The 13787-nt window shown below is 33.8% G+C and overlaps 1 protein-coding gene across 3 annotated transcripts in view; it reads left to right on the top strand.

Moving 5' to 3' along the window:
• CSMD1 (CUB and Sushi multiple domains 1) overlaps nucleotides 1-13787 on the top strand; it is a 935567-nt gene that overhangs the window by 771418 nt on the left and 150362 nt on the right. For all 3 annotated transcript variants that reach the window (XM_072330835.1, XM_072330834.1, XM_072330833.1), the window contains 4 exons: nucleotides 1030-1221; nucleotides 3545-3671; nucleotides 5687-5889; nucleotides 13148-13339. In XM_072330835.1, the coding sequence (XP_072186936.1) occupies nucleotides 1030-1221; nucleotides 3545-3671; nucleotides 5687-5889; nucleotides 13148-13339 (714 nt within the window). The remainder of the gene's footprint in view (nucleotides 1-1029; nucleotides 1222-3544; nucleotides 3672-5686; nucleotides 5890-13147; nucleotides 13340-13787) is intronic.

Below are 13787 nucleotides of genomic sequence, written 5' to 3'. Positions count from 1 at the left end.
TCATCCAAAGACAGTATTTGCAGATTAAGAAGTAAAATTTAAAGGATTATGTATTGATGTGTTATTTATCAGAAAGATGTCTGATACATCCTTATTAGTAAAGGAATGGGCCACAACAACAAACAGCAGGGAATATCAGTTGCCTGATTAAGAACTCCATAATGAGCTATAACAGCAACTGTTTAGTAAAATACAGACCACAGATGAGAAATCATTTGTAGAGGCAGGCTGGGGACAAGACAAAAATGCACTAACCTGTCAATAGTTGAGAAAGATGAGTTTGGAACTACTCTTCATAAAAAGCTCCAAAAGCTGGACGTCAGTTCAGAACATCTTTAAATCTTATCTCTACTATACAGAGAAGATACAATAGAAGTTTGTAAATACTTACAGATACCCAAAGTAAATCTGTTCATGCAAAGAAGGACAGAGAAGACTGATCCTTCCTCAAGTTATTAGCTCAAAAAGGGGACTGATAGTCAAGAAAAAAAAAATAAAAAAAAATAGAGTGTTAGTTATTTATTTGCAGAAGAGGAAAAGCTAAAGCTGTTCTGTCTTGAATAAATAAACCTATCTTTGCATTTGCTTCCTAAGTTTCCACTATGGTCTGCTGATGTTGCTGTAGAGGTTAGATAAGGAAGTGAAATTCTCACTCTCTACCAAGTAAAGAATTGATACTGATCCCTTTCCTCTGAATAAAAATAAAAATAAAAAAAATTGTAATAAAGAAGTGATATAAAATAATTTCTTACTAATCTCTTTTGGGACTGTGCAAATCATAAAATTTCTTCAAGGAAAAAAAATGTCATAATCAATGACATGAATAATTCTTGGTTTCTCGGTTTCTATTTTCTTCAAATTACATGTAATTTATCTTTGGTTGATCTGGATTTATGTAATCTAACCCAATCATGAGAGAATAATTTGAATCAAGACTAGAAAGCAATTAACTGGAATTATATTTTATTTGGTATTTTATATTTGTGTGTTCTTTTTTTCTTCTTTTTCCTTTCCCGCTTCTGTTTGCAGGTTTTGACCTAGTCAAGTGTGAAGATCCCGGCATACCAAATTATGGCTACAAGATCCAAGATGAAGGACATTTCATAGACACCGTCATTTTATACAGCTGTAATCCTGGCTATACAATGCATGGCAGTGGCATTATGACTTGCTTAAGTGGAGACAGGAGAGTCTGGGACAAACCTCTGCCTACATGCATAGGTAATATGGTTTGTTGTAGTGAAAGATATCTCTGGTGTTTCAGGAAAAAAAAAAAAAAAACAAACAAAAACAACAAATAACTTTCTATATTTTATATGATAATGACATATACTGTACAGTTCAAAATAACTTTCAGGTTTGAATCAAAAGACATCGAAGGCTTCTTATGCATTCAAGTTCTCAAGCTTTTTAATTGAGTAGCATTCTTTTCATCAGTGTTTGCCCTTTTTAAGAGAGGACTCTTAACTTGCCCTACCATTGTCTATCTCCCCATTTAATTTAAATAAAATCCCTAAGTTCGTTTTCTGGAGTCTATTTTTGTGTTTATTTTTACCAATAACTAAGAAGTTGAATCAGTTTCAAATTTATGAAGCAAATAAATTCATAAGTCTACCCAATTTCCTTCCTTAGATTGACAATTTGTCTTCTGATCTAAATTTGGGATGTTGAAATCTCAATCGTATGACATGTCCAAGCAAAACAACAAATTGTGTATTGCAAGCTGGCTTGCTGGCTTAGGAAAAGAAGACAGGGAAGGCAGGACCAGTTGAGTCTAGGAAATTTCTACCTTTGCTCTTGTGATCTTTTTTTTTGTCTTTTTTTTTTTTTTTTTTTTTTTCTTTATACCTCTACTTTGTACCTTGTATTCCTAGATTTTTATTTTTTTTAGCATTTTTTTTTGCAAATGCTATGGAGTAATTCACAAAAAAAACCCTTTCATTTCTTGAATATGTAGCTTTCTACCTACATGGATGGCCATTAAGTACTGACCATTCTCTCCAAACATCTTCTAAAAGTGGATCTTTCTAGAATGCCTTTCTCATCAGATTTGCTGTAGAAAATGTGTTTTTCATTTGCTTCTAAGTGTTGGTTGGGTTTTTGTTGTTATTTTGTTTTTTTTTTTTTTTCCAGTTAAACTATAGAGTTTAAATAATTCTGATTTCACTTATTTATCTTCCAAATAAGTTGTTTGGTAAAGAAGTGTATCATTCCTTCCTTTACTTGCCAATTGCTGTCATGGCAAATATTACTTTCTGAGGTCATATAATTAAAACTACTTGAAACCTTACAGAATAGTTATATTTGAAAAAAAAAAAAAAAAAAAAAAAAAAAAAAAAAAAAAAGTTTTAGAGTAGCTTTCTGCTGTGGTGCTCTTCAAAATATGCTGTGTTGTGAGTGACCGAAACAGCAGGGTAGGTAAGTAAATCACTCACCATTTCCTCTAGGTTTATTTTTCTGCCCTGTAACAATTTGGTTGTCAGCAGTGGCTCAGTGGCATGTATTGGACTTTCTATTTGTTAAGAGTTGTTGCTGACAATTTATTTGGTCCCAGTGTAATATTTGTTTCATTGTCTATTTCTCTACATTGTGATAGTCATGCTTGAGTTGTTCTGCCTTGTAGTGTTTTTTAGTGCCACTACTTGTGAATCTGCTCTGTTTAGGGTAAATAAGATAGGACTTCAGAGGTATTACTTAACAGGGGAGATGCTAATTATTTTTCTTTCAAAAGTACCTTACTGTTACAGAGTGTTCCTGTTTCATTAGTGCACAGCTTTATAGTGGCCGCACAATGACACAATGCTCCTAAACAAGCAATGTAACATTATTTCATTCTGGATATTTTGCACTGCAATAAGTCTCTCCACAAATTTAAGATAGTTGTGAAAATAAAAATGTTTAAAACCAGATGCTTTATACTCACAAATCATAGCTTTATGTTTTATTCTCTTACTTGCTGGGAATATGGCATTTAAATTTGCAAATATCTAAGTAAATTATGAGGCAATACCTAACTCCTTTATGATATAATTAAACCTAAAGGTAAGGAGAAGTAACATGAAGCCATTAAGCTGAAAGCAATTTCATGTTAGTACAAGGAAAAAATGATTTTAATTACAAAGTGAAACTGTGAAATCTGTATTTCAGCATTCAGTGTTACTTAGGAAAGACAAACATATTTGGTGAGACATTTCTTAGACCTTCAACTGTTATGTTTTCTGCTGTTTTACTGATATTAAAATTGTGATTTTGTAATCTTCATTTTTTAGTACCTTTCCTTGTAAAACATCTTAATTGCAAAAGTGTGATTTATTGCTTTGCAACTGAGGAGGAATAAAATCATTATATGTGTATTTTTAACTTGTGTACATGTCCCAGTCTATTATGTGCCCTATAATACTACTTTAGAGTTGTTATTACCTGTTACATTTTAGAAGACATAGAAATGTGGAAAGGGGAAAAAAAAAAAAAAAAAAAAAAAAAAAGTGCAAAATGCTGTGATCTTCAAATAGTAATACCAATGCAATCCTTATTTATTTTGCAGCTGAATGTGGTGGTCGAATTCATGCTGCTACATCGGGGCGCATTTTGTCCCCAGGTTACCCAGCACCATATGACAATAATCTTCATTGTACCTGGGTAGTCGAAGCAGATCCAGGAAAGACAATAAGGTATATGCTTAATTTTCAGTATTATTTATTTCAGTATTTTATAAATTATACTTTATGCCATACATTTTCATGCTCTTTTACAGTTTTTGTTTGTTTGTTTGTTTGTTAACTCCTTTTTACATTAATCAAATTAGTCCATGTTATTCTGGCATTTCAAGAGTATCATTCCTCCAGGGAATCTCAGCATCTGAACTGTACTGGGAATACCTAGGCATCTAATTCTTAACTGTGAATTCCTTTGAAAAGTATGGGTTATAAATCATTGGTGTATCAGAGCTGTTATGGCTTTTTGTAACAGTAAACAAGCTAAAGTGTCAGCTGTGGTTTCAAAATTCTTCCCATAAGACATTGTAATGTCACATTTGTTGGTTTTTTGTTTGTTTGTTTGTTTAATCTTACTGTCATATTCAATGCAATAATTTGTTGTGAATAGAATATAATTATTCAAGGCTTTCTTACAAGTAAATTACCTCAAGCAATCCTAAAGTGCCTGAGTCTCTGCCAGGAATTCTTGGATATCAGGCTTCTTGGTCCTTGTTGGTTATGTTAGGAATTCTCGTGATATTTGATGAGGTTTTTACAACTAACAAGAGTATCAGAGAATAGGAGCTCTGTAGTGCTTTTTAAACAACTCTGCAGGGTTTTCATTTCCTATTCCTGCTCTACTCCATAATATCATTATTAAGATATATAACATTGTGAAGTATATATAACATTTTTTCCATAATCAGTCGAAAACACGACTGTGACTAACGTGCACAATAAAGGTAAAAGGTAAAAACTGCATGAATGTACCAAGAAAACAGTTAAAACAGTTTCATTTCCATAATAGTTTATGGAAGGAGAATGGAAAGATTCAAGGACTTAGGCAGGAGGGAAGATATAATACAGGGTCTTCTATCTGTATCACAGCAATGCCCACTATCAGTACAAGTTAGGGAATGAAAGAATTGAGCACTACCCTACCAAAAAAGGACTCTGGGGGTACTTGTGGGTAGAGGCTGGACTTGCATCAGCAATGTGCCCTCACAGGCCAGAAAGCCAACCGTATCCTGGGCTGTATCAAAAGGAGTGTGGTCAGCAGGTCAAGGGAGGTGATCATAGCCCTCTACTCTGCTGATGATATCTCACCTGGAGTACTGATATGGAGTTCTCAGTACAGGAGAGATGTGGGCCAAGCTGGAGCATGTTCAGAGGAGGGCCACAAAAACTGTGATGTCAAATTCTGTTTAATAAGTTATTCTTTCCACTACTAACAGGAAGTTGCTGTGAATGCAAAAATGTACAAACTTTTTAACACCTAATCAATATAATAGTAATTGTTGTAATTAAAAACAATTTTTGAGACTAACATAATTAATGATATACAACTGAGATAATTTTCTTCACAATATTAATTGTGTTTTATTTCATGCAGAAAACTCACAAAGAGTAAGGTGTTTCATTATTCATTTTATATGGACAATACTTTGCACTGATCTTCTAAATGAAAATAACTTGTTTTTAAAATTAAGTCAAAAAAACGTTAGAAGTAAACAAGAAGTTATCTACTGGAAGGTGTTTTTCTGATTTTTAATAAACCCATTTCATTAAGCCATATAATTAATTCAGCCTATCACAGGCAATTTTTATATGCCATTTACATTTAAATGACAAATTAATAATTTCCAATTGACAACAAATGCAATGAAGAAATATCAACATTCAACTGTCTGAAACAAACAAAAACTGTTTTTGATGTTTAGCTATTTAATTGCTTCAATATAAAAATACACAGTCAGAACTTGAAGTCAATACAGAGATTCTGCCAAGTACCATAGCATTCTTGAAAATCTTTCTCAATCAGCTTGCACAGCAGGGAAAATGGACAAAATATTTTAGAATAACCAGGACTTCTTCAGTCTTGAAACATAAACAGCATCTCTAAACCAAGAAAAAATTGGAAATGATTGCTTTGAGTTTTATGTAATTGCATTTAATGAGTAATGTACAGGGCTTTTACTTTTTCTTTGCAGTCTGCATTTTATTGTTTTTGACACTGAAGTTGCTCATGACATCTTGAAGGTATGGGATGGGCCCATTGAGAGCAGCATATTGCTTAAAGAATGGAGCGGCTCAGCCCTTCCAGAGGATATTCACAGCACATTCAACTCATTGACATTACAGTTTGACAGTGACTTCTTCATCAGCAAATCAGGCTTCTCCATCCAATTTTCAAGTATGTAAATACTTTTGCATCTCAGTATCAATAATTATTTACAACATTTGTATGTATTATCCCTATATACTTGATTTTTTTTTTTATTTTTTTTTTTTTCTCATTTTACAGCTTCCTTGGTGTTTGGAAAAAAAAAAATATATTTTAATTCTACATCCTTATGCAGAAAGTAATACTAGGGTGAATTGTTTGTATTTTTTTACCATATGTAAGATGTAACTTCTTCAAGCAATTCCTTGTTTTCCACAGTTGTGGAACTTAAATGTGATTATTATTATTATTTTTTTTAATACGTATTAGCAGACATTTATGTTATTTTATACAAAAAGAAAAAGGTATAATTTTATGTATGCATTTTGAAAGAAGGAAAATATTTATACTTTGTTCTGACATGTTGCCAAATCAAATTCTTTGACCTTCAGTAATACTTCCACTGAATCTGAGATGGTTCGAGCATTTAAGGGTAAAGAACTGAGTTTGCCATCTTAGTATACCTGATGGATGTACTCAGTGATTTTTCTAGCAATTGCAGCGTATATCTTACTGAAATTAACTGAGATTAGTGATGAAGAACTGAATGTCTCATCTCAAGTAAAGGGAAAATGATATTAAAGTTTCATTCACCCTTCTTGGGGTAGTAGAATGCTTGGCAAGTCAAACGTTCTACTTTTTTTTTTTTTTTTTTTTTTATTGTAAGGAATAAAAAGTAGGGTTTAAAGAATATATAATGTAAGTGTTAAAATATTTCATCTAAAAATGAGATCTTAATTTATTTACTCTCCTTGAGGCCGTAAGCAGACCACTGAAGTCTTGATATGTAAAGGATTCAAACTGATTAATCTATGAATATGTGAGGATCTTTGCATGCTTTAGTATTCATCATGTGTTCAATTGTCTGCTTATCACAAAACTGCAAAGAATGTTGAAAATCAACTGCAGTAGTAGTTCCTAACATTATGCAGAGAGTTACTTAAACTGTTACTTAACTATTTTTTTTTTTTTTTTTTTTTTTTTTTTTTTTTTTTTTTTTTTCTGGTGATTTCAGATATGATGTAGATGTTTAATTACAAGTTCTGTGGTGGTGGTAACTGCTTGAGTTTCAAGTCTCTTTGTTACTGTGTGATGGAATTTCAGGTGACACTTTTATTAATGGGCGTATTGTATTTAAACATAAATTACCAATCAAAAAGTTATCTTCAAATTAATAATTCCATAGCCTTGGAAAACCTTCAAGAATCTGGAATTCTAATGCATGCAAAATCTGTATTGGATTATGCAATTGGGATGTCAATCAACATCCAGTTACAGCATCATATGAAGGATATACATATGAGAGTATCAAATCAAACAAGCAGCTTAAAAACAAAGCATTGGATTGCTAGTCATCAGCGGGGAAATTCTTTCACAGTGCTGCATGCATGCCAATTACTTTCATTCTATACAATTGAGAATGCTATTATAGCATCTGCCTTAAAAAAATGTTCAATGAAAGTATAGTATGAAATAGATCAGAAGATAGTTACCTATGAATTACTTATGTTGACTGTATATGTAGTTATATATGTTTTTAATGAAAAAATATAAATGGAAAAAGCTCACAAAACATTTGAATGTTATTAAAAGTGCCTTTGTCTTGCCCACTCAGCTCAGCATGCAGAGCATGAGGACATGAACTGACAAGAGTGATTATGTTAATTGTAATCAGTCTAATGCTTTTCATTAAAACTTAATTACCATTTAATCATGCATAAAAAGACAAAAAAAAAAAAAAAAAAAAAAAAAAAGGAGTTCACTGTATGAAACTGACCTTTATTCTAGGGGTTAAATACATTAAAGCTATGTATTACAAGCGAGGGATGTCAACCAGCTTTCTTGTCATGGTACGGAAAGTGAACACAAGAAGAGTATAGACATATTTGTTAATTGGCTTGCTTTTTCTGAGGACACACAGGTACTAGTAGCAAAAAACTGCTCACCTAAGTTAATTGTGAAAATGAAGTTTTCTAACCTGCATTAATTCTGTCCTAAGTGTCTAAAGCAAAGAGGATAAACTTTGTTCTGAAATTGCTTGCTCTTTCTACCAGCTATAAGTCTAGTTGACTAGAAATCTGCCCTATTAGAAGCAACTGTGTTCTCTTGTATCTTATATAATAAGCTAACACTTATCATAGGATCATGAAATGGTTTTGATTGGAAGGGAACTCGGATCATCTAGTTCCAAATTCCTTCCTCAAACAGGCTTCTCAACTACTAAATGAGGCACTAGACGAGGTTGCCCAGGACCCTATGTAAGCTGGCCTTCAACACCTTCATATTATAGAACATCCACAACTTCTCTGGGCAGCCTGTTCCAGCACATCAGCACACTCTCAGTAAAAAATTTCACCCTGGCATCTAATCTAAATACCCTTGCTTTCAGTTTAAAGCCATTTCCCCTTTCCTATCACTACCTACCCATGTAAACTGTTTATTAAATTCCAAATTAAAATTAAATTCTGAATTTCTCTGCTCTACAGAGTATTTTTGTCTTGTATGTTGCTCATTGACTGCTGAGACAGGTCTTAATTACTCACCTAATAGTTTTGTGTTGTTATATTTAAGTGTAAACAGTTCAGTGACAGAATTTTCATTTCTGGGCTTCACTACGTGATTGTTTCAGGTTGATGCATGACTGTATTACTGAGAAAAGGGAGTTAGCAGAAAAATCCATTCTAAAAGAAATTCACATATGTGCCTCACTATGTGCCTATGGAATTTTGAGTTCAAAGAAAAAAGAACCAAAACATTAAGACAACTATAGTTAAAATAGATAATTCAAGGTGCTCTTTTTTTAAGTATGTAGCCCAATCATTCCTTATTTTTTTGCTTTCTCTGGTGCTCTAAATGTTGCATTACATGCTTACAATAAGCTAGTTTAATTAGTATGGAAATACTTTTTATCCATAATCTTATCTATAGCGTGGTTAAGGCATCCTGAATCTCATGAAAAGTAGCAGATCTTCATTTGGTTCCTGTAGGGCTAAAAGGAAATGAAGCTTTGTTTGCTTTATTTGTCCACTTCAAACTTGTGGGCTTTCATATTTCAGACTTAATAAAAGAGTTAGAATTAGTATTTGGGTTTCTTTTTTTGTTATGGTACTGGACAATGCAAGGTAAGTATGCTGCATACCAATTTGCTTAGTTGTTAATGTGTATATTTATGTCTATATGTAATATTCTTGTTTGAGACCAAATGCTATTCTTTTACTTATGGAAGTGGTTATTAGTCTGAAATTACTACAAATCCTATTGTCAGGAACTGATTTTTACACAAGTCTGATTTAGCAGCAATTTATTTTTTGTTAATAATTTTATGGTAAGTTTTAAGAGTAGACTATGATTCTTAGCAGCACTCAATCAGCACTTAATCATCAAACAATTTAACACAATTGTTCAACAGAATTTACTATAATCAAATACAATGGCTTAGTTAGATTCCAGAATGTTTCTAAACTCAGCTGCTTGTTTGATAAACATTTCCTCCAGTATTGAGCTGTTGCTCAACCTCCCTTTCAACAGTGTCTGACCTAAAGAAGGCTTCTCTTTGTTAATGTCTGTCAGTGGTGAATCTTGAGAAATCTACCTGGGAGGCATCCCAGCCCGGGGAGATCAGTGATCACAGACTGTTGGTGTTCTGAAGAGCTCAAAGGGCTCTTGTTTAGGAGTTCTTTTTATTGGAACATGACATTATTCACTCTTGTCAGTAATTTTCCGTGATTCGGGTCTTTTTCTGTTGGTTTTTTTTTTTGGGGGGGGGGGCTATGATTCAGCTGTACTACTCCTTCCTCTTTCCCTCTTGGCACATATCCTTACCTTTGTCAGTTAGCCATGTTACAGGAGCTCTGGCTATGGCCAAGGGAGACCTGATTGTCCCATGTCTGTATGTATGGATAACAGAGGGATGATACATTGTTATGCTCCAACAAAATCTGTAGATAAAAGACAAATTATGTTGTGATAGCGCTTCCCAGAATCATAGACCAGATAGATAGATAATAAAGGAATGATGCCATGTCAGGCAAGAGCTGCTCCATTGCACCTCTGTACAATGTCTTGCATTTGATACGTTAAAATCCTTCTCAAATCTGTTGTCAAAACATGTGAAGACTGTGCATTGCCTGCAGCTTACAATCCTGACTCTTGAAAGATTTTCATAATTACTGTAACCATGTGAAGTAAAAAGATATAGGTAGTGTCAGTAGCAAAACACTGAAACAAATGCTCACATGATTGTATACCACAGATAGAATACAAATAATACTGAAAAAGGTGATTTTATTTATTTATTTATTGTTCAATACATTACAAGCTAAACAAACTGATAAAAGATGAAGTGTCCTTCAGGTGAAAGATAAATTAGGCACAACTCTAACATATTGATCACAAGGCTACAGATATACAGTGAATCATGTTCTCAAAAACAGTACGCTATTGATTTTCAGTGGCATTTTAAATCAACTTTGAAAAGGCAGTTTGGGGACTGAATCCAAAATAAAATCCAAAATGAGATTCTGTAAGATTATTAAATTAAAAATAGAGAGGTTTAACACAGTGCCTGCCAACACATGAAGGTCTGAAGAGTCCCTAGATACCATTGTTTTTTCCAGCTTCCCATTCTTCTTACACTAATTCCATCGTCTGTATACAAATGCATGTCTTACTCTGAGCAGATGAGATAGGGAGAAGGGAACTCTGTACAGAGCAAGACTCTATTAACACTGAGTTTTTTATAGTTTACATGTGGACAAGAGCTAGTAAGCAGCAAAAGAGTTCTTTGCCTGTTAGCAGAATTAAATTACCTTCTCCTGGTTGTGTTATTTCAGAATCAGTGCATCACTGAGGTTGTAATGGACTTTAATTCTTCTCAGTCAATTCTAAAAGAAAGTCTTGCTATGGAATTTTGATTTGATTTAGCATCCATCAGTCAAAAATGTAGTTATTACTTTTCCTGATTTTTATCACGTGCATTTTAATTTAATTCTGTTTTAATTTGATACTTAATTTCCCAGAGTTCTACTGGAGAGACTGGCTACTGGTGGCTTGGACAGGTGTATGATTTGCTGGGTGATGAACTAGGAGAACACCCAGGGTAATGAGTTATAGTGGATAGTGTTCAATCCATTTGGTGACCGGTCACAAATGGTACTACCCAGGGCTCAGTCTTGGGGCCAATTTTGTTAAACGTTTTTTATCTGCATTCTGGTTGAGGTGTTTAGGTGCACCTTCAGTATGTTCTCTGTTCATACTGAGTTAGACAGCAGTGCTGATCTGCTTAAGGTCCAGCAAGCCTTGCAGAGGGATCTGGATAGACTGGGTAAATGATCTACATCCCCTCATGTGACACTCAGCAGGGTTGAGTGCCAGGTCCCGTACTTGGATCACAACAACAAGCCCTGGGGAAGGTGATTGAAAAGTTATTGTGCAGAAAAGAATCTAGGGATGGAGATTAACAGCCAGCTGAACATGAGCAAGCAATGTGATCAAGAAGGCTAACAGCATCCTAGTTACATCAGAAACAATGTGGGCAAGCAGAACCAGGAAAGCATCTGTATCTGTGTAGGCAGTACTTTAAATATGTGTTCAGTTTTTGGCTGCTTACTACAAGATGAATATTGAGTTATTTGAGAATGTGCAGAGAAGCTGGTGAAGGGACTAGAATGGAAGACGTGAGGAGTGTCTGATGGAACTGAGTTTGTTTATTCTGGAAGAGGCTGAGAGGAGATCTCATTTTGCTGGAAGTACTTGAAGGGATGTTACAGTGAGGTGGTGTTGGTCTCTTTTCTCAGATGAGAAGTGATGATGTGAGATTTCAGGTTGCACCAGAGGTAGGTTTAGATTGGATATTAAGAAATTCATGGAGATGATGGTCAAGCTGGGCTTCTCACGGCAGTAGTGAAATCCCTGTGGTGTTTCAGAGGTACATGTTTGTGACAATGAAATGTTTGTTTTAATGAGAGGGTATGGTAGGTCAGACTGATGGTTGGACTTAATGATATTAATTATCTTAATGTTATTTTCCAAAATATATACTTTTGTGATTCTTGCTGTGTTCAGCTTCAAGTCTCTGTATTTCTCAGTTTTTTGTTTTTTTGTTTTTTTTTTTTGTTTTAATTTTATATGGTGATGTTACATCACAGCGTGAAAATACCCATTCCCATACTCCCATACTTAAATATGACAGCTTTCAATTAAAGCCTTTATGTCATTCTGGTTTGAGAAGAAAAGAGTTCACTTATGAAGTGAGATAGATGACAGAAGAATTAGTGATTCTTAACTATGACCTCTAGATACTTTCTCAATACCAAATGAAGTAATGGTAGACTTGTAATTTTTGTGCAGTTACAGAACCTCTTGGGAATTTTGTGATGTAAAATAACTTGAAAATGAGATGTGTTGAAGAGTTGACAGCCTGTCTAAATGTTCATTTTTCTAGATGGCACATCAGTGCTTAAATGTCTGATGTTTGATTTAATTAGGATCAAGTGTACTTGGCATGATAAATAAAAATGTTTTCAAATACAGAAAGTAGCCTCAGAGGCTTCAAGAACAAAAATGTTAAGAATGTTTCGATGCTTGTCTTTTGTGAGGGAAATGATAATTAACAGTGAAATAAATTTCAAAAGGCATCAGTCCTTAGTAATTGGTTTTACATAGACTGAGAAAAGATAAGGGGAACATGGATATTATTTTTTTTCCTTGCGCCCATTGGGGTCTGTTTGCTAAGAATAGACCTTTGGGTAACAAATAGAACAGAAATTGATTAATGTAAGGATAATTTGAAAATGTTATTGCATGTCCCTGAAAAGGAAAATTCAGGACTACTTAAAACTGCTTTTATTCAGGCAGATGGGCAAGTGTAACATTTACATGCTGGAGGATATTAAGACTATAAAACAATGATACTTACATTGCTACTTCTGCTATTGTGCAAAAAAGGGTATCAAAGTGCAAAAGGAAATTTCCTTTGATAACTGGAGTTACTAGATTTTCTGTTGCATTAAGTGGATGGAAAAAAAAAAATAATTAAAAATAAAAGTGATGCATTTCAATGGCCAAATTCACATAGAAAAAAAAAAATAATGAACAAAACACATACCCATGATAGCTAATGAATAATTACGACTGCCTTGTTTGAAATGTTCTTGTAAAAATTTTGTGCTTTAATTAGAAAGGTTTAATACCTACATGTTTAAGCTTTTATTTCATGATTCCCTTAAAGCTTCTATAGCATCAACCTGTAATGATCCTGGAACACCACAAAATGGTACCAGATATGGAGACAGCAGAGAACCTGGGGATACTACTACCTTTCAGTGTGACCCTGGTTATCAGCTTCAAGGACAAGCTAAAATTACGTGTGTGCAGCTGAATAACCGATTCTTCTGGCAACCTGATCCTCCTACATGCATAGGTAATGAGATTATGTTCTTCTCCATTTTAGAATGATACAGATTATATTTCTTATTCAACTAGTGGGTGTTGTGACAATAATAATAGAAAGTGTTTACTAAACTAAGTGTTTGCTTGGACTACCTGTAAATTAAAAATCTTTAAATAAAAATCAAAAGACATCTGGTGTGTAAAGGTCTGAATGATTCACGCACTTTCTCTGATCTGCAAATTCTATTTCTTCCTATCTGGTGAAAATAAAGAAGAGGAAAGGGAAAGGGGGAAGGGAGAAGGAAAAGAAAAGGGAAAAGAGACAAAGATTTATTTGGGGGAAAAAGCTTGAACAAATTGTTATTTTTCCTTAAGGTGACCTTGAAGAGGAAAGCAGATTAAAGTAGTCTTTACTGCAGACATGAAAATATTAGAAACCTTAGGTGTTCTCTTGAAGACATTATATATCAGTTTTAAAG

This window comes from Excalfactoria chinensis, chromosome 3 (genome assembly GCF_039878825.1).
Source record: "Excalfactoria chinensis isolate bCotChi1 chromosome 3, bCotChi1.hap2, whole genome shotgun sequence".
Classification (NCBI taxonomy): domain Eukaryota; kingdom Metazoa; phylum Chordata; class Aves; order Galliformes; family Phasianidae; genus Excalfactoria; species Excalfactoria chinensis.
The sequence above is the reverse complement of the archived record's forward strand: the minus strand, read 5'-3'. Positions and strand labels throughout refer to the sequence as shown.